The 23,323-nt window shown below is 42.7% G+C and overlaps 1 protein-coding gene across 3 annotated transcripts in view; it reads right to left on the bottom strand.

The window, feature by feature from the left end:
• LOC146869216 (E3 ubiquitin-protein ligase TRIM39-like) overlaps positions 1 to 23,323 on the bottom strand; it is a 199,118-nt gene that overhangs the window by 122,876 nt on the left and 52,919 nt on the right. For all 3 annotated transcript variants that reach the window (XM_085643753.1, XM_085643825.1, XM_085643905.1), the window contains 2 exons: positions 6,214 to 6,444; positions 2,142 to 2,164 (listed from right to left, as the gene is read on the bottom strand). In XM_085643753.1, the coding sequence (XP_085499879.1) occupies positions 2,142 to 2,164; positions 6,214 to 6,444 (254 nt within the window). The remainder of the gene's footprint in view (positions 1 to 2,141; positions 2,165 to 6,213; positions 6,445 to 23,323) is intronic.

The raw sequence follows: 23,323 nt of genomic DNA, 5'->3' as shown, positions 1-23,323 counted from the left end.
ATCTGGGTTTAATCCATCATCATTCTTTAGCTCAGTCCACCACCCCAGTTCAGACATGGCCATATGCAAATCAGTCTGACCCTGTGCCTCATGGGAACAATCCAGCCCGAACTGCCAAGCCATGTTTTCCCTGGACCGTAAACAAGCATCCTGGGACCGGTTTCGGGTTGATAACCCTCATCAACCAGGCTATCTTGCATCCAGTGGCAAAGTGAGCAAGGGACCCACGTCTGGGCATACCCTGCCAATTTAGGGCGAACAACGCGATACCAAAGGGGATGATGGACGGAGCGTTTGAGCAAATCAAACACTCACACCTTGTCAACTGATCTGGGTTTAATCCATCATCATTCTTTAGCTCACTCCACCACCCCAGTTCAGACATGGCCATATGCAAATCAGTCTGACCCTGTGCCTCATGGGAACAGTCCAGCCCGAACTGCCAAGCCACGTCTTCCCTGGACCGGAAACAAGCATCCTGGGACCGGTTTCGGGTTCATAACCCTCATCAGCCAGGCAGTTGTATACAAAGGCACTGGCAATGAAGTTGGAGTAAACCCTCAATAAATTGATACACCTCGATCAATGCAGATTTCTGGATGGTAGACAGACTCACAACAGCATACGTAGGGTTGTCCAGTGGGCAAAAAACAAGAAGAAAGTGCTGCCAGTACTACTTCTTTTTTTGCAGAGTTTTATATAGCGCGAACTTGACCCGAATCCAATCAGGTATCAGAGCGCTTTACATAGCACCAGTTACGTTACATTAGGACACACATTCATTCTTTGTTAGGCATGGGGAGATCAAGTGATTTGTCCAGACTCACAGGATGTTCAGCGTCATTACCGAAACTCGAACCCAGTTCCCAGGTGCGGGGTCGAGCGCCCTAGCCGTAAGGCCAACTCCTCTCCCCTTGCCTTGGATGTGGAAAAGGTCTTTAACCGCGTGGACTGGCTCTTTCTGCAAGGAGTGATGTTTTGGATGGTCCTTGGACCTAACAATTTAAAGATGGTGGCAAACTCCACACAACCCTTAGTGTGGTCTGTCGCAACCTATATATTTGTGGAGTGTCTCCTGAGGGCTACCCCCGTCTCCATTACTCTGTACTCTGCACGATGAACTAAGACAAGACATTTGCCCATTATAGAAGGGCTCACATTTAGAAAAGATAAAATTAGTATTATGGTATATGCGGACTATGTTCTTCTTACTCTGGTCTCCACAGAGAAATCCTTACCAGTGGTCATAGCGAACAATGAAACAGTACAAGGATAGAAGATAAACCTGGAGAAGTCAGGAATATTGAATCTGCCCCTGGGGTATGAAACAACACATAACTTAAAAAGACAATTGTGAGCAAATGGGCGGAACGGCAAATTAAATATTTTGGTGTCCTAATTACCCCACTATGAGACCTATTAAAAACTAACTACCTACATCTGTCTGCTTCAATTAAGGAGGACATGACTAGGTGGGTACAACTCTATATCTCTTGGCTGGCACAAATAAATGTCATAAAAATAATTTTTTTGCTGAGATTCCTATACCTTTTGGAGGCATTGCCTATCCCTGTTGAAGTTGTGTTCCTAGAACAAATATAGAAACAACTTACAATGTTCATCTGGAACAAAACCAGGGCTAGGATTCCTACCATATTATTGCAACATGCCAGGCCCAAAAGAGGTATGACACGTACTTACACATGCACTATGTGGCCACAAAAATCCAAGTGATGACAGAATGGTTGAAGGGGGGAATCAGACAGACTTTGGGTACACTTGGATCATGCTGGCAGACAGCTGGCTGTGGAAATCACATAGACCACCTAAGGTATTCTTCAATAGTCCAGTGGCCACAACACTTAACGTATGGTATTAGGTGGCAACACATAGGGGGCTGGCAACATTCCCCTCTCTCTCATATGTTTAATCTTTTTTAAATATCTGTGACAAAACAAGTACCTCTCATGGAAAAAGGTTTTGAAAAACTATGCTGTTAGCACCTAATTTGAAGATGGTGATCAAAAACCTCACCCAAAAGACACAAACACACAACTAAGACTGTAGAGTGAAATAAGTCATTGTAATGGTTCTTCGATTTTTTGTATCTTGTGAGCTGTTAATGGAAAATATACACATACCTTCTCAAGGTGCTCTTCACATCCTGGGGAGAGAAGCACAAGCAGGTCAACATAGAACCAGCAGAGTTTATGTTCACAGCAAAGTTTATATTTTAAAAACACCACTCACAAATTTACACATATAAACATATATATTCACTAGTGCACACATTTTTATAACCAAACTTCATAAAGCGCGAGGCACAGATTTACTGGATTCAATTATGCATGTGTTCGATGTAATAAGAGTCTAGAACCAGATACCAAGGTACACTAACAACATCGAAAGTCTTTCTTCAAACTAGGATTAGTTCTGAAAAGGAAATCATTGTACAGAAGTGGAATATCTTCTGCATGTTGTGTGATGGGCAACACCACAGGGCTCCAGGACTCAGTACAGAGCTGGCACCTCTTGTTCTGGGCACAGGAGCAGTGACTCCCCTCCTCGCTGAGATATATTAGGGTCTTATGAGTGAAAATACATTCAGTGGAAGCAGTAGGGTATACAAATGTTTACATTAGCCATATGAAACCCAGGTCTGTTGTGGTACTCTTTATGTATATAAACCAATATCACTGCAGTAATCTGGGGTCAAAGAACACAAGGCAAGCAGACACATGGAGCAATAATCCCCAGGCCACAAAACAGACAACAAATGTAAATGTATAAAGCAATTAGATTCTCAGGAGTAAGACCAATGGTTTGGCATTCTTAAACGCAGACATCTGGTAGGGGAAGAACACAACCTCTGGGAGGAGGGAATCTTTTGTATGTATCACAGAACCTGACCTCTTGAAAAGAAATATACATCTTTAGTTAATGTAGAAAATATGTAGACATGCAATGGCTTGAATGAATGAACTCCTTTACTTCTGAATCTGTGCCAGGAAAGGGTTCAATATCAAGACCACTGGACACAAGGGGCCAGACAGTACTGACTGCCTACTCTGTCTGCTCAAGGTCTCTGGCTGTTCTTGGTAATATTCAAGATGTACATGCATGTCCCACATCCCCTCTGCATGAAGCATGCACCAACAAAAAACTGCTGCTTGTTTGTGCCCTTCGGTCTTATAGGTGTTGATGTTGAAGGCCTCATAGCTCTCAGTCACCACTAAGCCGGACTCACAAGAGTTGCATAAGCTGTTCCTCTACTCCAGGACATAGAAATGTATTCTTGTCTTTCCTCTTTCTTGCATGGCTCTGTGTGGGCCAACCTCTTTTGAATCAGGCACTCTCAATCCTGAAAAGCACTGACTCCTTGCAGTAGTTTTCAACTAAGTTCTCAATGCTTTGGGGCATTGCATCAATCACTGCAGTTGCTGCTTTTGGTGCTCTCTGTCTCAGGCTGATGCCCTCAGGAAGTAGACACTGGCTTCTCGTAGGAAAGTACCAAAGCAAGTGCAAGGCTCAAACTCTATCCTTAAGATCTGCGAAGAACCATTGCTGCGGATAGCTCAAGGAGGCCACACCACCATGGTTCTCCACTAATAGTTTGGGAGATCCCTTTAATCAGGGGTTCTTAGCCTGTGGTCCTTGGACCATGGGAGTCACAATGCATCTTCAGGGGGTCCATGGCTGTGTAGAAAATTAAATAATAGTGACAGAATAATAAACTATATATACTCTGCAAAGGTGAAGGAGATTGATATTGTAGGCTAAAGATTAGGTTTGTGTCCTTTTACTTATTCGTGGGAGCCCAGCAGGTGATGCAAAACAGAATCTAGAGTGAACAATTTAATGAAAGCAACCGCTGCATTCTGACAAAAGGAGAGCAAGCATTCTGAGTACACACGATTAAGTGATATTCTACAACTTATCATATAAGTTCATCTTTTAAAAATAAAAGTACATTCTGAAAACCTTCAAACTTCGCATAGAACTAACATTTTGAGTTTTGCATGATTCTTTGTCAAATAAATACATTCTTTTGTAATTAGTTTGATGTATACTTGTTTCTGTATTTTGTGCATTGTTTTGGAGGTTCAATCCGTAGAAATATCTTCTTGAGGGATCCCCGACTTCCAGTAGTGGTTGTGTGGAGGTTCACAAATGTTGAAAGGTTATGGACTAGTTCACTGGGTGATTGTGCAGGCTACGGAGGGTCAAAGCTTAGGATCCAAATAACGCAGAGACCAACTTCCAATTCAAGCAAGTCGGATCATGGATACTTGCAACAGCATTTCTCCGTGCAGCGTTGGAAGAGGGAAGTTTGGCCCTCAAGAGATTTAACCTATGCTGGGGTAGAACACCCCATTCCAAGCGACGAGAGACAAACTCAATTCTGCATCTGAGTTTATTGCTGGTTACTTGAGAGGGGACCCAGTGTCCCCCCATTCATCCCGAGACCGTTGGCACATGTCCATCATTAGATGCCAGTGGATCTCATTCAGGCAGGAGTTAGGAATTTCAAAGGAAGAAGGTACATCTTCATCCAGCCAAGCTAGAAGCTGGGGATCAGCCGAGTCTTAAGAAAGGGTCTCATATAGACATCAAACATCCACTAACCCCACATTTGTGAGATCAAACATCCACTAACCCTACATTTGTGAGATCAAACATTATCTAACTCTACATTTGTGAGATCAAACAGCCCCAAACCCTACCTACATTTGTGTGATCAAACAGTTAGTAAACCTACATTTGTGAGATCAAACATTATCTAACTCTACATTTGTGAGATCCAACATCCACTAACTACATTTATAAGCCCACTCTATGTTTGCAAGGCACAACAAATTCGTGAATTTCCAAACCTGCTATCTTTGCTAGGTTGTACTGACTTTATTGGAGCAATGCACCAATGATAAAGATGTGTTAAAAATATTGTGAAAAGAAAAAGAAAGCTTGAGAATGGAAACACAGTCATACTGAAATTAAGCAACCTGGTAAAGATGATACAATATTTCTCACTGATATGTCCACCGACACTTGGCACAGAGAGACAGGGTAGGCAGTGCTGCCTAGTTTAGCTCTCTTAAGACCCTGCGAAGAAGTGTAGTGGCCACAATGGCACTGGAGGCAGGTGGTCTGCTTGAGTGTACTGCATCTTTTTCATTGGTCATGTAACTCCACATCCTGCCTCTGATATTTTCACTGTCTGTGTGATCAGTCTGCTAAGTGGCCTTCTCCACTAGCTGCACTGATCTTTTCATGCTCGACTTGTGAAGGCGTAATACGCCAAACCGTCTACTGGTACACGCATGGAGAAGCAGGAAGGCTGGTGGTAGCGCACAGAGAGTTGAGATGACTTGGAGAGAGGCTTCTTGGAGTCTCTGGTCGCAACACATGAAACACACAAACACAGTCAAGGAATCTACATGTCACGTGAAGCTACAGGGCTCTCCCGTGATATGCAAGCAGTGGCAGACATTTTGAAGGCACAAAGTATAGGTTCCTCCTGGTCCAGTGTGTCCTTGATAGATAGTCCAGATGCGAAATTGCTGCAAAGTGTTATTAACAATGGAAGTCTATGGAAGACTTGGAGAAACCATTTGTCTTTAAACTTTAAACTCCTACTTTCTAACACTATTTCAGAGGTCATCCTTTAAGGATTATGAACTCACATATTTCGAGATAGGGAGCAAAAAGGATTCTCAGCTCTTCACAGTCTTTTGAAGCTCCTTTGGTATTAAGTTACAGGTAAAGGATGACAAAGTGACTACTTGTTGTCAGGATAACTTGAGAATACTAATGTACATTTATTATGCTGCAGTTTATGAGCCTGCTAAGAATGCAACATAAATTATAGAGCATGTTCACATAACACAGATCATAGCTGTCTGCAGTGAAATGCAGAGTTTCCTTCACCCTTAGAGAGTTGGAGATACAAAAGAATGTTTAAATGGACACCTTGTACTATGTTAGAAATCAGGTGCTGAGCATTCTCTATAAGATCCCTGAAGCTGTACGACTCCCCTTTCTCAAGCTATACGTTTACCCAACACATTACTTTGTGCATAGTTTGAGGTGCGGTCAGAGAGGTTTAGAAGTATTCATCATTCTCAATGGATCAAACTAATAAGGTTGGTACTTTCTGACACTGATGACTGTTTGGTGATCTTTTTGTTCTCTAGATTTATAAACTTGTCTTACCTTCAGTAACTCCACCTCTTGCTGCTGACACTTTGATTCGATCTCTGTGATCAGTCTCTTGAGGACAGATTGCTGTTCTTCCAATGTTGTCACTTTCTCTTTGATGCTCTGCAGGCTCTTCTTCTCTTCCTCCTCCAGGCTGCTGAGGTGACGAGATTTTTCCTTCTCCAAAAACTTCTGGAGCTTCTCAAACTCATTAGTGATTTGCTCTCTTTTGATCTTGAACTTGGCCTGCAACATAAAAATAAATCACTTAATAGATATTTCTGAGGCGTAGAAATGTGAGTAACTTTATCAATTGGCTCTAGGGCTGCCCCATTATGATGCAGGTTTTCTCATCATTCACCAAGATGTTAAAGACAAGACAGTACTGGTTCATCTAGAAAGAGCATAATTATTAGTACAGGAAGGAGTCATTTTACAGTGAAGTACATTTAGGGTATCATCATCATAAATGAAGTACGTGTTCCTTGCTCTTCCCACGGCCTTACAGTACATGCTTGAAAGATAAAAAACTCAGTTGCTTCAATTTGTTTTCAAAAAAACTGACAACTGTAAGTATGCTCAGGAACAGCCAATCAATTGGCACTAACCCACGCCTGGAAAACATCACTGGCATCACACTGCAGAAAAAGTTTCTAATCACATGGGCTACGATATGAAGGCCCTACGTTTCCATATAAACGAAAATGTGAGATCATAAACTAAATTGGAGCACTTGCTAGGTTAAACAAGCATTGACAATGGTAATAAGCCTTGCGTGCGAAAAGAGGTATATATATATATACATTTATCTACTGGCGGTTGCCAGTAGATAGTTGTAGTTAGGACCTGTTTTCCATAGGAAATCCGTAACATTCTATTTGGAATAACTTTGGCGCCGATTGACGAATCTTCGTGAAATTTGCAAAACTTTTGGCCAGCTCTGGTCCGCTCCTATCCTGAAAGTCTCCGGATGATTCGTGTAGCAGGGGCCGAGAAAAAAGGGTGGTCCCAAAACATGTTTTCCCCATGCAATTTCCCATAGGACTTTTAGCCGCAGCTACAGCCCGAACTGCTGAACGGAATTACACCAAATTTGGCAAAGGGGTAGTCCTTAGTTCAGACTCATGCCTTTTGCTTAAACGGTGTAAATCCGTTCAGTACATATATATCTAGGGCCGTGGATCCTCCCATGCACGAGCTTTATGCTAATTGGCTGTCAACACTTCAAACCAGGAAGTGTTGGCAGCCATCTTGTGCCTCGGTAACCGAGGCACAAGAAAGCAGTGAAAAAAACGCAAAAAACGCAAAAAGGGGGCAGGGTAGACACACCATGACCCCTTAGGCCTGCTCAGGGGCTCCCACAACGACCCCCAAGGCCAAAAATAATGTTTACTTTTTTTAAAAAAAATCACGGGATGCGCTTAGGATCCGCGCATCCGGCTGCCGAAAAAAAACCGAAGCGCGTTAATATTTCCTCAGTTAAAACGCGCCACAGGGCGTGTTTGCAGACATGTCACCTCAGGCCCCGCCCCCCTCCTTCACCATTGTGCAAATGCGCCCTGTGGTGCGTTTTTAGTTGAGGAATTAATTCCTCTTCAATCTTGAGGGTCCCTGGGGGCCAATTAGCCCATCAGGTACCTCCAGTATGCGCCAGGGAGCTGCGTTGCAGAGAGGTGTTCAGAGGCCATGCCCCTTTTTACACCTGTCTGCAACGCAGATCTGTGGCGCTTACTGGAGGTACCTAGTGGGCTAGTTTGACCCTAGGGACCCTCAGGATTCAAGGGGACTTAATCTCCCAACTTAAAATACGCCATGGGGTGCGTTTACACACTGGTGAAGGGAGGGGATGGGGCCTGAGGTGACGTGTGCAGACACACCCTGAGGCATGTTTTAAGTTGGGAGAAAAAATTCCTCTTCAATCCTGAGGGACCCTGGGGGCCAAGTAGCCCACCAGGTGCTTCGAGGAAGTGCCACTGCGTTGCGTTGCAGAGAGGTGGTGCAGGCCATGCGCCTTTTTACATCTGTCTACTACGCAGCTCTGTGGCACTTACTGGATGTACCTAATGGGCTAGTTGGACTCTACGGACCCTCAGGATTGAAGGGGAATTATTTACCCAACTTAAAACGCACCACAGGGCGTGTTTGCACAGTGGTGAATGGAGGGGATGGAGTAGGAAAGTGGCTCTATATATACTGGAACAAAGTAAAATCAGCCGAACTACGAATTTCGATTTACTCACCTATTATCAGGAGAGACCTCAGTGCTGCATCTTTGAGCTAAGTACTGATCCTGAAAAGTAATTCTAACCGTACTTACCAGTAACTTGAATTTCCTTCCATAGGCTAACATTGACTGGTTTCACTTGGAAATTCTTCTGAGGAGTTTTGGAATTTACAAATATTCCTCTAAAATCAGCCGAACTACGAATTCCGATTTACTCACCTGTTATCAGGAGAGACCTCAGTGCTGCATCTTTGAACCCAGTACTGATCCTGAAAAGTAATTCTAATCGTACTTAACAGTAACTTGAATTTCCTTCCATAGGCTAACATTGACTGGTTTCACTTGGAAATTCTTCTAAGTGTAGAGTTTTGGACCTTATAAATATTCCTCTAAAATCAGCTGAACTACGAATTCCGATTTACTCACCTGTTATCACGAGAGACCTCAGTGCTGCATCTTTAAGCCGAGGACTGATCTTGAAAAGTAATTCTAACCGTACTTAACAGTAACTTGAATTTCCTTCCATAGGCTAAAATTGACTGGTTTCACTTGGAAATTCTTCTAAGTGTGGAGTTTTGGAACTTACAAATATTCCTCTAAAATCAGTCAAACTACGAATTCCAATTTACTCACATGTTATCAGGATAGACCTCAGTGCTGCATCTTTGAGCCCAGTACTGATCCTGAAAAGTAATTCTAACCGCACTTACCCGTAACTTCAATTTCCTTCCATAGGATATCATTGCCTCCCACCCCTGTTCCTGTTTAATAGTTTAATAGTACTCCCGTTAGTCATTGAGCTGACGAGCTGGCGGATGAAGCACCCGCAAGCCTGTGAGAGGTACCTGACCTGAGAAAGATGTTGGCAGCCTACTCAGCAAACCCCACATTTTAAAGACTGTAATCTCTACTGATGACAGTTAAAGAACCAGAAACACGTGTCTAGAGATCAGCACTATCTGCGCCAACTGTGGCGAAACACTCGAACACTCTTGAAGCAAGCAAGTAACCGAAACGGCATTTACCACAATGCCAGGGGCGAACCTTGCTGGGAGGTGAAGCGGTGTGCTCCCAACCCTGTTCCTGTTTAATAGTACTCCCATGAATCATTGAACTAACAAGCTTGTGGATAAAGCACCCGAATGCCTGTGAGAGGTACCTAATCTGAGAAAGATGTTGGAAGCCTACTCAGCAAACCCCGAATTTCAAAGACTGCAATCTCTTCTGATGACGGTTAAAGAACTTACTTACCAGTAACTTGAAGTTCCTTCCATAGGCTAACATTGACTGGATTCACTTGGAAACTCTTCTAAGTGTGGAGTTTTGGAACTTTAAAATATTCCTCTAAAATCAGCCGTACTACAAATTCCGATTTACTCACCTGTTGTCAGGAGAGACCTCAGTGCTGCATCTTTGATCCAGTACTGATCCTGAAAAGTAATTCTAACACTTATAAATTCACCCAGGCACTCTCCTTGCAGTACTCTAATCATTCAGTCAGTATCCAAGTACTCATGCAGCGAGCCAGGCATTAGCACATGGACTGCCTCAAACCCCTATCCACTATGCATGCAGTCCCCTAACTAACCAACACACTTATATTTCTGCACTTATACATTCAACAACAAAAAAAACATTTCAGTTTTAATATTTTAAAAAACATTTTTATTCCCATTTATATTAAAAATATATAATGTATTTAAAAAAATAAATTATGTAAAAATAAACAGTTAAAAAGCTGTAGAAAATCAGTATAAAAAATATATATATATAAATATTATTACATTTAAAAATTATCATTTAAAAAACCTTCGAAATTCACTGAAAAAACCATAGGTTTCAGACATGTTATAGTTAGGAATTAGCATTTAAAAAACCTTAGACGTTCACTGAAAAAACCATAGGTTTCAGGGCTGTTTTAGTTAGCTGGACATTTCACTCATACAAAACCATTGATATTCCTCCGTTATAGTTAGCTGTACTCACTATAACTCGCGCGACATGACATGGTCAGTGACATCACTGATGACATCTCAAATGACATCACTGATGATATCATCCACGTGACAATCAGATACACCTCATCATACACTAGTATAACCTTTCATCACTCACTGTAAAATACAGAGTGTCATATTTGAATCCATTGACACACCAATACAAGTTTCTAAAAACCCACTCAGTGATTCCTAGATCTACAAACACATCTAATCACTTACCTATAGATTTACTCATACATGCTGTCAATGATCAATAGAACACTATCAAATATACTTATACACCTATATCGACATTACACACCAGCACACATCCTATTCACTTATGCAGTCATCCTACTCATTTATGCAAACAATGAATCATACTTACATTAACTCAGCTACACACATATACAAACCCCACTTCATTTATTCATGTAGATAGTAACTCATACTTATTGTGTTATAAAATCACTATTACAAGTATACAGTTATCCATACAGTCACTCATACAATCACTGAGTCTTATGTATACTTATTTATATACAACTGTCACAAACACTGCCTTTAATTTTTCGAGTTTGTAGGACATGTACCATTGAGAGATATATTTGCTCATCACCACACCCATAAAGATATTCACTCACCCAAACAACTTTTATAACATGTAGTCTTAACCTCATATACCTACTGAATCAACTATTCACATATCTTTCGGCAGTCACACCCCCCCACCGAACCACATACACATTCACTCTCCCATACAAATACTCAGTTAACTAATCAATAACTAATATAGACTTTCACATAGATAGTAACCAACTGGTGCAGCAGTTTACACAACAACTGACAAAGTGATACAGATATTCACACAGTTTATTCACTATCCAATATATTTAGAGAGGCACTTTAAATTAGTCACTTAGACAGTCAATCACAGTGCTACTAAATCCTCCATCCAGATATTATATTTATATATCCACTCATTCTTCAATGCAGATTGCTATATATATATAATACATATTTAACTAACGAACCAAACCACATTCACTGGATGATGTCATCAGTGATGTCATTTGAGATGTCATCAGTGATGTCACTGACCATGTCATGAATGATGTAATATGTGACAACATCAGCAGTGGATTGCGGGCGCGCGAGTTATAGTGAGTACAACTAACTAAAACAGAGGAATTTCAATGGTTTTGTACGAGTGAAACGTCCAGCTAACTATAACAGCCCTGAAACCTATGGTTTTTTCAGTGAACATATATATATATATTATCTACTGGCGGTCGCCAGTAGATAGTTATAGTTACAACCTAGTTTCCATAGGAAATCTCAAAATTCTATTTTGAATAACTTTGGCGCCGGTTGACGAATCCTTGCGAAATTTTCAAAACTAATGGGGCGCTCCGTTCAGCTCCTACCCTGAAAGTCTCGGGGTGATTCGTCAAGCAGGGGCCGAGAAAAAATGGGGGTCCCAAAACACGTTTTCCCCATGCATTTTTCCATAGGACCTCTAGACACAGCTACAGCCCGAACGGCTGAACAGAATTACTTGAAATTTGGCAGAGAGGTAGCCATAAGGTCAAGGAAGTGCCTTTTGCAGGTCTGGTGTAAATCTGTTCAGTATTTCCTGAGAAAATAGCATTTAAAAGCATATATATATGTGGGCGGAGCCTAACCACACATCTCATCCTGAGATCTGATTGGCTGTCAGCACTTCATCCAAGAAGTGTTGGCAGCCATCTTGGGACCAATATACATGATAGCACCTCATTAAAAAGCATTGCAGTTAATAGAAGGTTTTAAGACTTTAGTTACATTATAAATCATTTGTTGATGGTACCATACTCATTTTAGGAATTGTGGTATGTTCTAAGGTGATTTCACCATGTGAAAAAGCCTTCTGCTGGGATATCATGATTGAGAGAAAAATATTTTCTCATGCTTTTACCACAGAGGTTTGGAAGGTGATCTATAAGCTAAACTGAGAGCTTATTTTCTGTAAATTCACATTATCTTTCTCAGTCATGTGAGAATGAAGTCTGACATTCTCAGTAAAACATGTACATCCAACAAGGGCAGAGACTGTCAGTTGATTCCTTTGTGTTCTACTGCAGCTTCCCAGAGTGTTCCAAAGAACTAGTAGAGCGCTAACAGTCCTACTTATTTTAAACGTATGGCACACCTGAAGCCATCTTGCTTGGATTAATGTGGTAACTCCTAAAACATTTAATTTAAAAAGGAACAAAATGAGGGGGTTCATTTTTCCATAAAAAGTATGATTAGTGCTGCAGAAAGAAAAATTAGGGCACATTTTGAGTGACTTCTCAAATCCTCTTCTATTTCATTAAAAAATTCTGACATGCAGACTGAAACATGCACTTTCAATACCAGCAGCAGTTTTCCCTGGTGAGCAGTAGCTTTACTGCAGTGATCTAATGAGCAAAAGGAGTGCTAACATTCTGAATTTATGGCAAATGTGTGACACATCTGAATGCCTTCTTGATGGAATCAAAGTAAAAAACTGAAAGTATTTCCTACTGAGGAGACTGCAGTAAATGAGGAAATTAGGAAACTTCATAACAAATAAGTCTCCCAAGATGGCCACCAGAGACAAAAGAGCCCAAATGTAGCCCAAATATCACCCAGATGTAGCCCAAGTATAGCCCAATGACAGAATGTCCCAGAATGTTCTTAAAAACAACTAGAGCGCTAACTGTCTTCATTATGACAAAAGTATGGCACACCTGAAGCCATCTTGATTGGAATAAACTGGTAACACTTAAAACATTTAATTTAAAAAGGAACACAATGAGGGGGTTCATTTTGCCATAGAAATTACGATTAATGCTGAAGAAAGAAAATGAGGGCACATTTTGAGTGACTTCTCAAATCCTCTTCTATTTCATTAAAAAATTCTGACATGCAGACTGAAACATGCACTTTTAATACCAGGAGCAGACTTCCATGGTGAACAGTAGTTTTACTATAGTGATCTAATGAGCAACTAGAGTGCTAACATTCAGAATTTATGGCAAATGTGTGACATATCTGAATACCTTCATGATGGAATCAAAGTAAAAAACTGAAAGCATTTCCTACTGAGGAGACTGCAGTTCATGAGGAAATTAGGAAACTTCATAACAAATAAATCTCCCAAGATGGCCACCGGAGACAAAAGAGCCCAAATGTAGCCCAAAATCACCCAGATGTAGCCCAAATATAGCCCAATGACAGAAGTGTGCAAAACACTTATTATTTTGTGTTTTTGCAGTGTTATATAGTGCAGACTTGTCAGGTATTGGAGTGCTTTACATGAGCATTGGTTACATCACACAAGAACAAATTCATTTTGGTTGTAGACATGGGGAGACTAAGTGATTTGACCAGAATCACAGAATGTCGAGCTGAAGCAGAAACTTCAACCTGGTTCCCCAGTTGCAAAGTCTGCAGTTCTGGAAGTAACACCACATCCTCTCCCCTAAGTGCAACATTTAATCAAGTGGTCAACTGGATAAAAAAACATAAAGATAACAAATAATTTAAAAGTGCTTTGTCGCTATTTGAAAACTCAGAAAATATGTCCTTATTTTAGTCTTTTAGAGCACTAACCATAATTTTGATGACAATAAGACCCTCTCATATATGTAATTTCTAAAGGAAATGTTCTAGGTATTACAGCTTTGATTACATCAAGATGATGTCAGGCGTTCCACACTTTTGTAATAAATATAGAATGTTAGCAGTCAAGTTGTTCATTAGGATACTGTTGAGAGGAAGAGGCCAGGGGCACGGACTCTGAAAATTGAAGGCAGGTAGGAGGGTGCAAAGGCAACAATTTAACCACACTGAGCAGGCAGGAAGGGCCGTGGAAGCACAACAGACTATGGAGGGCAGTGGAAAGGGGGGCAGGGGCAACAAACCAACAATACAGGACTTGCAAGAGAGGCTGTGGCAATGTAATAGACCATTGTGGGCAGAAGGAAGAGGCAATGGTAGTACAACCATACATGCCAACAGACCCAATTCAGCCAGGAAACGTCCAATGTTTTTAAGCTCAAATGGGCTTTATTTGATCTGTCTCCTGTCTACAATCTCCTCTTTTTCAATGTAACTCAAAGGGGAAAATCAATACCCCAGTTTTTTTTCAAAATCTCCCTCTTACCAAGTTCAAAATGTTCGCAAGTATGGTACATTGGATCATGGAAGGAAATGGGATAGGGACATGGACTTGGATAACAGAGGACAGGATGGACATGGAGAGGTGCACCAAACTGACCTTGCAGGGCAGGCATCAGGGTTTGCAGCAGCACAATACACCACACAGGGCATGCAGGACGGGAGTGCAGCACAACAATCCATAGAAAGCAAGAGGGAGGGGACAGGACCATGCACATGGACAACAGAGAACAGAGGGGCAAGAGGCAATGGTAGCTAGCTGACCATAATGGACAGACAGGAGAGAAAGCTGCAGCATAACAGACCATAAACGGCAGGAGGGACGGATCAGGGGCATTACAATGGAACAGACAAGCCAGGAGGGAGGGAGTAGGGGTCTGCACATGTAAACAGAGGGCTGGGGGCAAGGGGGCAGGGCAGGAGCAGCAAGATAGCCATGGAGGTCAGGCAGGATGGGCACTAGAAGCAAGACACACCATGAAGAGCAACAGTGAGACTGTGATGGCATACACACAGACCATGGAGGGAAGGTGGGAGGGGGTCAGGGGCAGCTAACTGACCACACAGGGAAGGTGGGAGGGGCCATGGCAGCACAGAAGACCATGCATGGCAAGTGGGAGGGTTAGTGGCAGCACAATGGCTATGATGGGCAAGAAGGAGGGTGCAGGGGCATACACAAAGGACGATGGAGGATAGAAGGGAGGGTCAGGACCTGTGCACAGACAAGAAAGTTCAGGGGAAGGGGCCTCACAACAGACCACACGGGGCAGGCAGGAGGAGCAGTTGCAGCACAACAGACCAGGGAGGGCAGAAGGGTGTGGCAGTACAATGGACCATGTAGGACAGGAGGAAGAGGATAGGGACATGGCATGTGGACAGGCAGGGTGGAGGTGGCAGGGACAGGTTACAGTCATCTGACAATGCTAGGCAGGTGGGAGGGGAGTGGCAGCTCAACAGAACACTCAGAGTAGATAGGAGTGGCAGGTCCATGGGACATGGTGGCCAAAAAGGATGGAGCAGGGGCATGCACAAAGACATCGGAGGGCAGGGGGAAGGAGAATAGGGGCAGCAAGCTAAGCACAGAGTTTAAGCAGGATGTCAATGATGGGGCATAGAATTGGGCAATGGAGGGCAGGAGGAGTGGACTGGTACATCATACTAAATTGAGGGCAGTGGCAGCACATCAGACCATGCATGGCAGGAGGGAGGAGGCTAGTCCATGGATTCACACAACAGAGGATAGGGAGGAGGGGGATGGGGCAGCAAGCTAACTGTTCAGAGAAGGCGGGTATTAGGAACTTTATTGTTTTTAAAACATTGTGTCTGTGCGAACTACTTTAAATATGAACAAGTATGCAGCATAATCTCACTTTTATTCAGGAAGAAGAGGACGTTTGTGACTGTGACTCCGGGCTCACTTGGCAGAAACACCCCCTGACCCTCCACCCCCTATCGCAAAATGTAGTGCCCGTGAAAAGGGTAGGTGAACACAGTGTTATATAGAACATAGTCCTGAGAGCACGATTGAAAATGAAAACTAGATATAGTGTATGGTATAAACAATGCACCAAAAAGTGTGATATAAGATGAACCGGGCGTGAAATATAATATGCAATACATTGTGCGCAATGACAGATTCATTGGAGAGCGCGAGATAGCACAGGCACTAGCGCGTGCTATGCGATATGCGCCTTGGAGTGTAATATGCACAGGGCAGTGTTGTGTAACCTAACTAGTCTCTAAAGTTGTAATATAAAATATGTGCTGGGGAGTGTAACGTTGCATATGCACTGTGACAAAGATATGGATCCCAGATTGTAATATGTATGGCATAGCACTGTGCGTTATAACATAGGCATCGAGGAAGGCACGTTAGATGGGGCAATATAACCCGTGCGAAGACAAGTGTGGCATGACATATTCACGGGGTGGTGTTACAGTGCACATGGGCTAGAGAGTGTCATAGCATATGCACTAGCTAGTGGAATACAACACAGAGGTGTGTGGCACTCGGCAGGCAATGGTGGGTGTAACACAGCATTGGGCTCTGTCAGGAGCGCGCTGTGACTCTCAAGTGATGTTCGTCCCCTTTCCAGAGAGTAAAATAAAAAGTATTACACATCCGGCAGTGGATGTGTGTTTTATTAACCGTGAGGGGGGTTTCTTGCATAGTTTTGGTCGAATTTTTGTCGAATCCCCTTTGAATGGCTTGGTGTGCATGTGTATTAAATGTGCCCGTCAATAGCTACCCATGTTTGTATAAATAAACGACAAGGGTGTCTACCGGGATTAGGCACGGTAGGGCATCAGACATGTCAGAGCTTCACTAGTGGTGTAAATACATTCCACGTGGATTCATTGCATGCATAGTCGCCTTTTAATGAATATCACGCAAATCGTCATGGTGATAGGTACGTACGGTTTGTCCAGCATGTCCTAGGTGTGTCTATAAATATATATTTTTTAAAAATAATAAAAAACAGTGGCCGGCCCTGGGGATTGGGGTCAAAAAAATATAATTAGGAGACAGGCCCTGGGGGATGGGGTCATCAGGGCCAATAAATTAGAATAAGAAGGGGAACCACAGAGCCCCCCTTCTTAAAAAATTAAAATAAATAAAAGACTGGCATCGTGCCGGAGGCCATGCCCCCTCCGTGCAGCACTCTGCAAACGCGCCCCCAACAGGCATCTCCAGTATGCGCCAGGGAGCTGCGCTGCAGACAGGTGTTCTGAGGCCAAGCCCCTTTTTACACCTCTCTGCAACGCAGCTCTGTGGCGCTTACTGGAGGTACCTAGTGGTCTAGTTTGACCCTAGGGACCCTTAGGTTTCAAGGGGACTTAATCTCTCAACTTAGAACAGCCACAGGGCGCGTTTACACAGTGGTGAAGGGAGGGGACGGGGCCTGAGGTGAGGTGTGCAAACACGCACTATGGCACGTTTTAAATTGGGGATATAATTTCCCTTCAATACTGAGGGCCCCTGGGGGCTAACTAGCCCACCAAGTGCTTCCAGTAAGCACCACTGAGCTGCATTGCAGAGAGGTGGTCCAGGCCGTGCCAATTTTTACACCTCTCTGCAACGCAGCTCTGTGGCACTTACTGGAGGTACCTAGTGGGCTAGTTGGACCCTAGGGACCCTCAGGATTCAAATGAACTTAATCTCCCAACTAAAAACGGACACAGGGCGTGTTTACACAGTGGTGAAGGGAGGGGACGGGGCCTGAGTTAACGTGTGCAAAAACGCCCTTTGGCCTGTTTTAAGAGGTAGTTTTAATCCCAATGCCCTATTATATACTAGGGGCTTACAGAGGAGGTCATGCTAATCACAGAGGGAACCCCAACGCATAATGTTCCCTAGTGTATGTAGGTGTTTTCACTGTATTCTAAGTGTCTTTTAACATAGCACTGGCTCTAGGACTGGTTAGTCAGACTCAGTTACCACCAGTATCCATCTGAAAAAGTTGAGGGTACAGGATGATTTTGCAACAAGGCTTCTTTCTGCTCTTCTTTTTGTTCTTTCTGCATGTTATCCTTCTTCCTGCACTTATCTTCGTATTTGAGGACTTCTGTTGCTTCTTTCTGCACTTCTTTTGTTTCTTTCTGTGCATTTTTTCTTCTTTCTTTTCATGTCCTATCTCTGTAGGCATAGTTAGAAATTAGCATTTAAAAAACCTTTGAAATTCACAGAAAAAACCATAGGTTTCAGGCACGTTATAGTTAGGAATTAGCATTTAAAAAACCTCAGAAATTCACTGAAAAAACCATAGGTTTCAGGGGTGTTATAGTTTGCTGTCATGTCATCAGTGATGTCATGAGTGATGTCACTGACCATGTCATGAGTGATGTAATATGTGACGTCATCAGCAGTGCATTGCGGGCGCGCGAGTTATAGTTAGCTGAACTAACTATAACGGGGGAATTTCAATGGTTTTGTACAAGTGAAAAGTCCAGCTAACTATAACACCACTGAAACCTATGGTTTTTTCAGTGAATTTCTGAGGTTTTTTAAATGCTAATTCCTAACTATAACGTGCCTGAAACCTATGTTTTTTTCTGTGAATATATATATATATATATCCAAAACACAACTCAGAGTGAAACAGTCGGCTTTCATACAGAGTGCTCAAAGTAAGATCTTGTAACTGTCCTTGACATCGCCTGCCTTCCGGACCGATCAGCACGGAGATTCCTCAGCGCTGAATCCCTTCCTCGCAGGCCAACAGTTTTGCTGAATAGCGTTCCTTTTGTAGGCATGTTGCTGCAAGTGGGTCATGCTCCAGATTCATAGTACCACACAACAATCCTCCGCGCACAGGAGCCCCCAACCCTGCAGGGCGGCCTCTGTAAAAATGGGCACGGAGAAGCCCATCACTTTACCTCCAAGACACAACTCAGAGGCCCAGTTCCGGGGACATGGCTTTATTAAGGACACAGCAGCACGACTTGTTTCCTTTTCCCTTACGCGTTTCGGCGTTCAGACGCCTTGCTCACAGGTGGAAGTCCTTTGCAAAGTGCTTACGTGCGCGCTTTAAAACACAAAATAAATCACGTGACTGTTCAAATACTTCATTTCCCAAAGTGCATTGTGCTCTTGTATGTAAAGTACGTGCGAAAAGTTCACATTGTAATTAGCATAGTGCTTACTTGTTTTTCTTGCACAAAGCACTGTCGTTGTTTGTAAAATCCCAATGGAAAACAGTCAGGTGAGTCGGCTTTCATACAGAGTGCTCAAAGTAAGATCTTGTAACTGTCCTTGAATTCGCCTGCCTTCCGGACCGATCAGCACGGAGATTCCTCAGCGCTGAATCCCTTCCTCGCAGGCCAACAGTTTTGCTGAATAGCGTTCCTTTTGTAGGCATGTTGCTGCAAGTGGGTCATGCTCCAGATTCATAGTACCACACAACAATCCTCCGCGCACAGGAGCCCCCAACCCTGCAGGGCGGCCTCTGTAAAAATGGGCACGGAGAAGCCCATCACTTTACCTCCAAAACACAACTCAGAGGCCCAGTTCCGGGGACATGGCTTTATTAAGGACACAGCAGCACGACTTGTTTCCTTTTCCCTTACGCGTTTCGGCGTTCAGACGCCTTGCTCACAGGTGGAAGTCCTTTGCAAAGTGCTTACGTGCGCGCTTTAAAACACAAAATAAATCACGTGACTGTTCAAATACTTCATTTCCCAAAGTGCATTGTGCTTTTGTATGTAAAGTACGTGCGAAAAGTTCACATTGTAATTAGCATAGTGCTTACTTGTTTTTCTTGCACAAAGCACTGTCGTTGTTTGTAAAATCCCAATGGAAAACAGTCAGGTGAGTCGGCTTTCATACAGAGTGCTCAAAGTAAGATCTTGTAACTGTCCTTGACATCGCCTGCCTTCCGGACCGATCAGCACGGAGATTCCTCAGCGCTGAATCCCTTCCTCGCAGGCCAACAGTTTTGCTGAATAGCGTTCCTTTTGTAGGCATGTTGCTGCAAGTGGGTCATGCTCCAGATTCATAGTACCACACAACAATCCTCCGCGCACAAATCGCTGGGTGCGCGCACTGTGCGCGCACGGTGAAAAACCTTAAAAAAAAAAAAAAACATATATAACTTAGCATTTAAAAAACCGTACAAATTCACTTAAAAAACCATAGGTTTCACACATGTTATAGTTAGGTGGACATTTCACTCGTAAAAAAACAATGAAATTCCCCTGTTAAAGTTAGGTCAGATAACTATAAGTCGCGCGGCCGCCACTCTATCACAAGGATGATGTCATCAGTGATGTCATGAGTGATGCCACGGACCATGTCATGAGTGATGTAATATGTGACGTCATGAGCACTGGATTGCGGGCGTGCGAGTTATAGTTATCTGACCTAACTATAACGGGGGAATTTCATTGGTTTTTTACGAGTGAAATGTCCACCTAACTATAACATGTGTGAAACCTATGGTTTTTTGAATGAATATATATATATATATATATATATATATATATTTATATATATATATATATATATATATATATACACATATATGTATATATATGTACATACATACATATAACCTTTAACTGTGAGGAGCTTTGATTACTCTTGCAAGCGTAAGCACCTTCCTTGCTCTTGTTGGAGAACAGCCCAGGCAGTGCCTTGCCTACTCATACCCTCTACACCTCACTGCTGCAGTCCAACTTCACAGGAGGTCACAAAGGGTTTTTTGAATTTTATCACTCAATCAATCATGATTTTATATAGCACTTCAAATCACCTGGTATGGTATCCAGGCACTTGCGGGTCATTTGAACAGCCAGGTCTTGAGGGCTGTTTAGAATTCAAGAAGTAAAGTGATGAGCCGGGTGTGCATGGGGAGGCTGTTCCAGGTCTTTGGTGCAATGTTTGAGATGGAGCATCCTCCACTTCTGCTTTGGTGGATGCGAGGCATGTGGGCGAGTGATAGGGAAGTGAAGCATCATCTTCTCGATGGCTGGCGGAAGTTGAGGTTTATGTAGGCAGGTCCTTGCTTGTGTAGAGCTTTGTGTGCTTGGGTCAGCAGCTTGAATTCGCATATCCTTCAATTCTGAGATCTAGTGGAGTAGCTGAAGGAGAGGTGTGATGTGGGTTCGTCGGGGGAGCTACTTCTTGCCACAGTCCTGTTTATGCACTGCTGGAAAATAAAGTCTGCATGCATACAAAGGTATGACCCTGTCTCACTTTCACAAAGCCAGGATTTGCTACAACATGTCTGGGACAGCTGAAATCCTCCACTCCTCATGCTCATGATCGTGAGTCATTGAAGTACTTTGAGCTGGCCGATTATAATGAGGAAAAGCCTAAATGGGTCAACCATAACATGTGCCCTAACAACAAGCCATGCAAGATTATCTAAACGGTATGAAAGCAGCAGCAATCATTTGGAAGTCTTGCCAAGCTCTGAGCTCATCGAGATCAGATTGTGCGTGGACTACACCACTCTGAACAACAGAATGCGATCAGACCAGTTCTTATGACCAATGCCATTGACAAGCTAGCAGGAACCTGCAGGTTTTCTGTGTTGGACCCAAGTAGCAGATACCCCTTTAGAAATGGGAATCAGGGTACAAGATGCAGCAAGCAAGTTCAGATACACAGCGTATCATACCAACAGACTATGTTTTAAAAACTGGTGGAGAAGCCAAAGGATGAAATGAACTTACAGAAGTATGTATGTGCCTTGAAAAACACTGCCCTGGTACCAAAGGATAGATTGCAGAAGGTTCCCAGAGCCTGAAGCACCAAGGCTTCAAGGTGTCACTGAACAAAGGTCCCTTACAATTGTCTGCCGAGATACCACCTCAGAGAACGGAACAGAAGAGAAGTGCACCCAGCAATGGTGAAGGCCCTCAGAAATCATCCCCCGGTGAAACACTCTGGGCCTGATTACACGTTTTGCAGATGGGATACTCTATCACAAGCGTGACGTAATAGGGCCGATGGTATATCAATCATGTTTGTGATGGAGTAACCCTATCCGCCAAGTTCGTAATCAGGCTCTCTGAAGGGATTAGATCTTCCTATAATTAAACAATAACCTTTCCATCGGAAAAGCTTTACAAGTCAATTATAATTATATAGAGATCAACGAGAGATGACTAGTTGATACTTGCAAGTGGGCAAAAACACTCTGTTAGACCTGGCATCTTTGGTGCAGTTTTCCCTGTCTTTTTGACTTGTGACCTCCGGTTTTGCTGACTTCATTTTTGCTGGCTTTAGGATTCTGACCACTTTATCACTCCTAACCTTGCTAAAGTGCATGTGCTCTGTACTGTAAACATGGTAACATTGGCTTATCCAGAATTGGTATTTTTAATTTACTAATAAGTCTCTAGTACAGTGAACTACATGTGCCCAGGGCCTGTAAATTAAATGCTATAGAGAGCCTGCACCATTGATTGTGCCACCCACTTCAGTAGCCGTCATTTGTACTTTTGAATCTATGTTTTACAAAAGGTATTGGCAAAGCGAACACTTAGCATTGCCTACAGACATAGTTATGTGTAACCAGGTGCTAAACAAACATCGGCAAAGCCAATGCATCTCGCCTTCACAATTCAAATGCTAATTCGCTCTACAGATATACAGCCAAGGCCTATCACTGAAATGTATATTGTGCCATAAAAAGTATTATATCACAGGTGTAGAAGCGGATGGCACAGGACTCTGTTCCATAATGAATGGATGTTATTTTTTTTAAACAATGCTCTGGTTTGGGAACAGAGTTCCAGGGTTCCTACTTCATTATTACGCTCCCCTTGTTGCCAAAATGTCCGGAAGATGGTTAATTGGTTCTGGATTATAACTTTGACTATGATGTTTTTACTGGTAGCTAGTCAACTTGGTAGGATACTGACGCATTATTACATGACAGAAAGTTCTCAAATTTATAACTTACCAGCTCTTATTCCAAACTCATGGTTGAAATTCGTCTTGATAGCCCTGAAGAAGTCACATGGAAGAAACGTGTGGGCGATATATTGATAATGCCCACCGTTTTCACAGATTATCCAGTTCTGCTGTGATCCATTAGCAGTGTAGTTTTGTAAAGTTGTAAAACATACTATTATTTGTGCGTTTCTTTTTGTGTGTATAACTGCACCAGTCAATTGTCACAGTAATTGTATGTTTGATCTGTGCTCATTCCATGTACGTTGAATATTATGCTATCTACTTGTGATGGGATATTATGTGTATTATTGGGTTTTTCAATGACAAAAATGT

Source organism: Triturus cristatus, chromosome 1_1 (assembly GCF_964204655.1).
Source record: "Triturus cristatus chromosome 1_1, aTriCri1.1, whole genome shotgun sequence".
NCBI lineage: Eukaryota > Metazoa > Chordata > Amphibia > Caudata > Salamandridae > Triturus > Triturus cristatus.
Note: the sequence above shows the minus strand (reverse complement) of the source record. Positions and strands in the feature narration are given on the sequence as shown.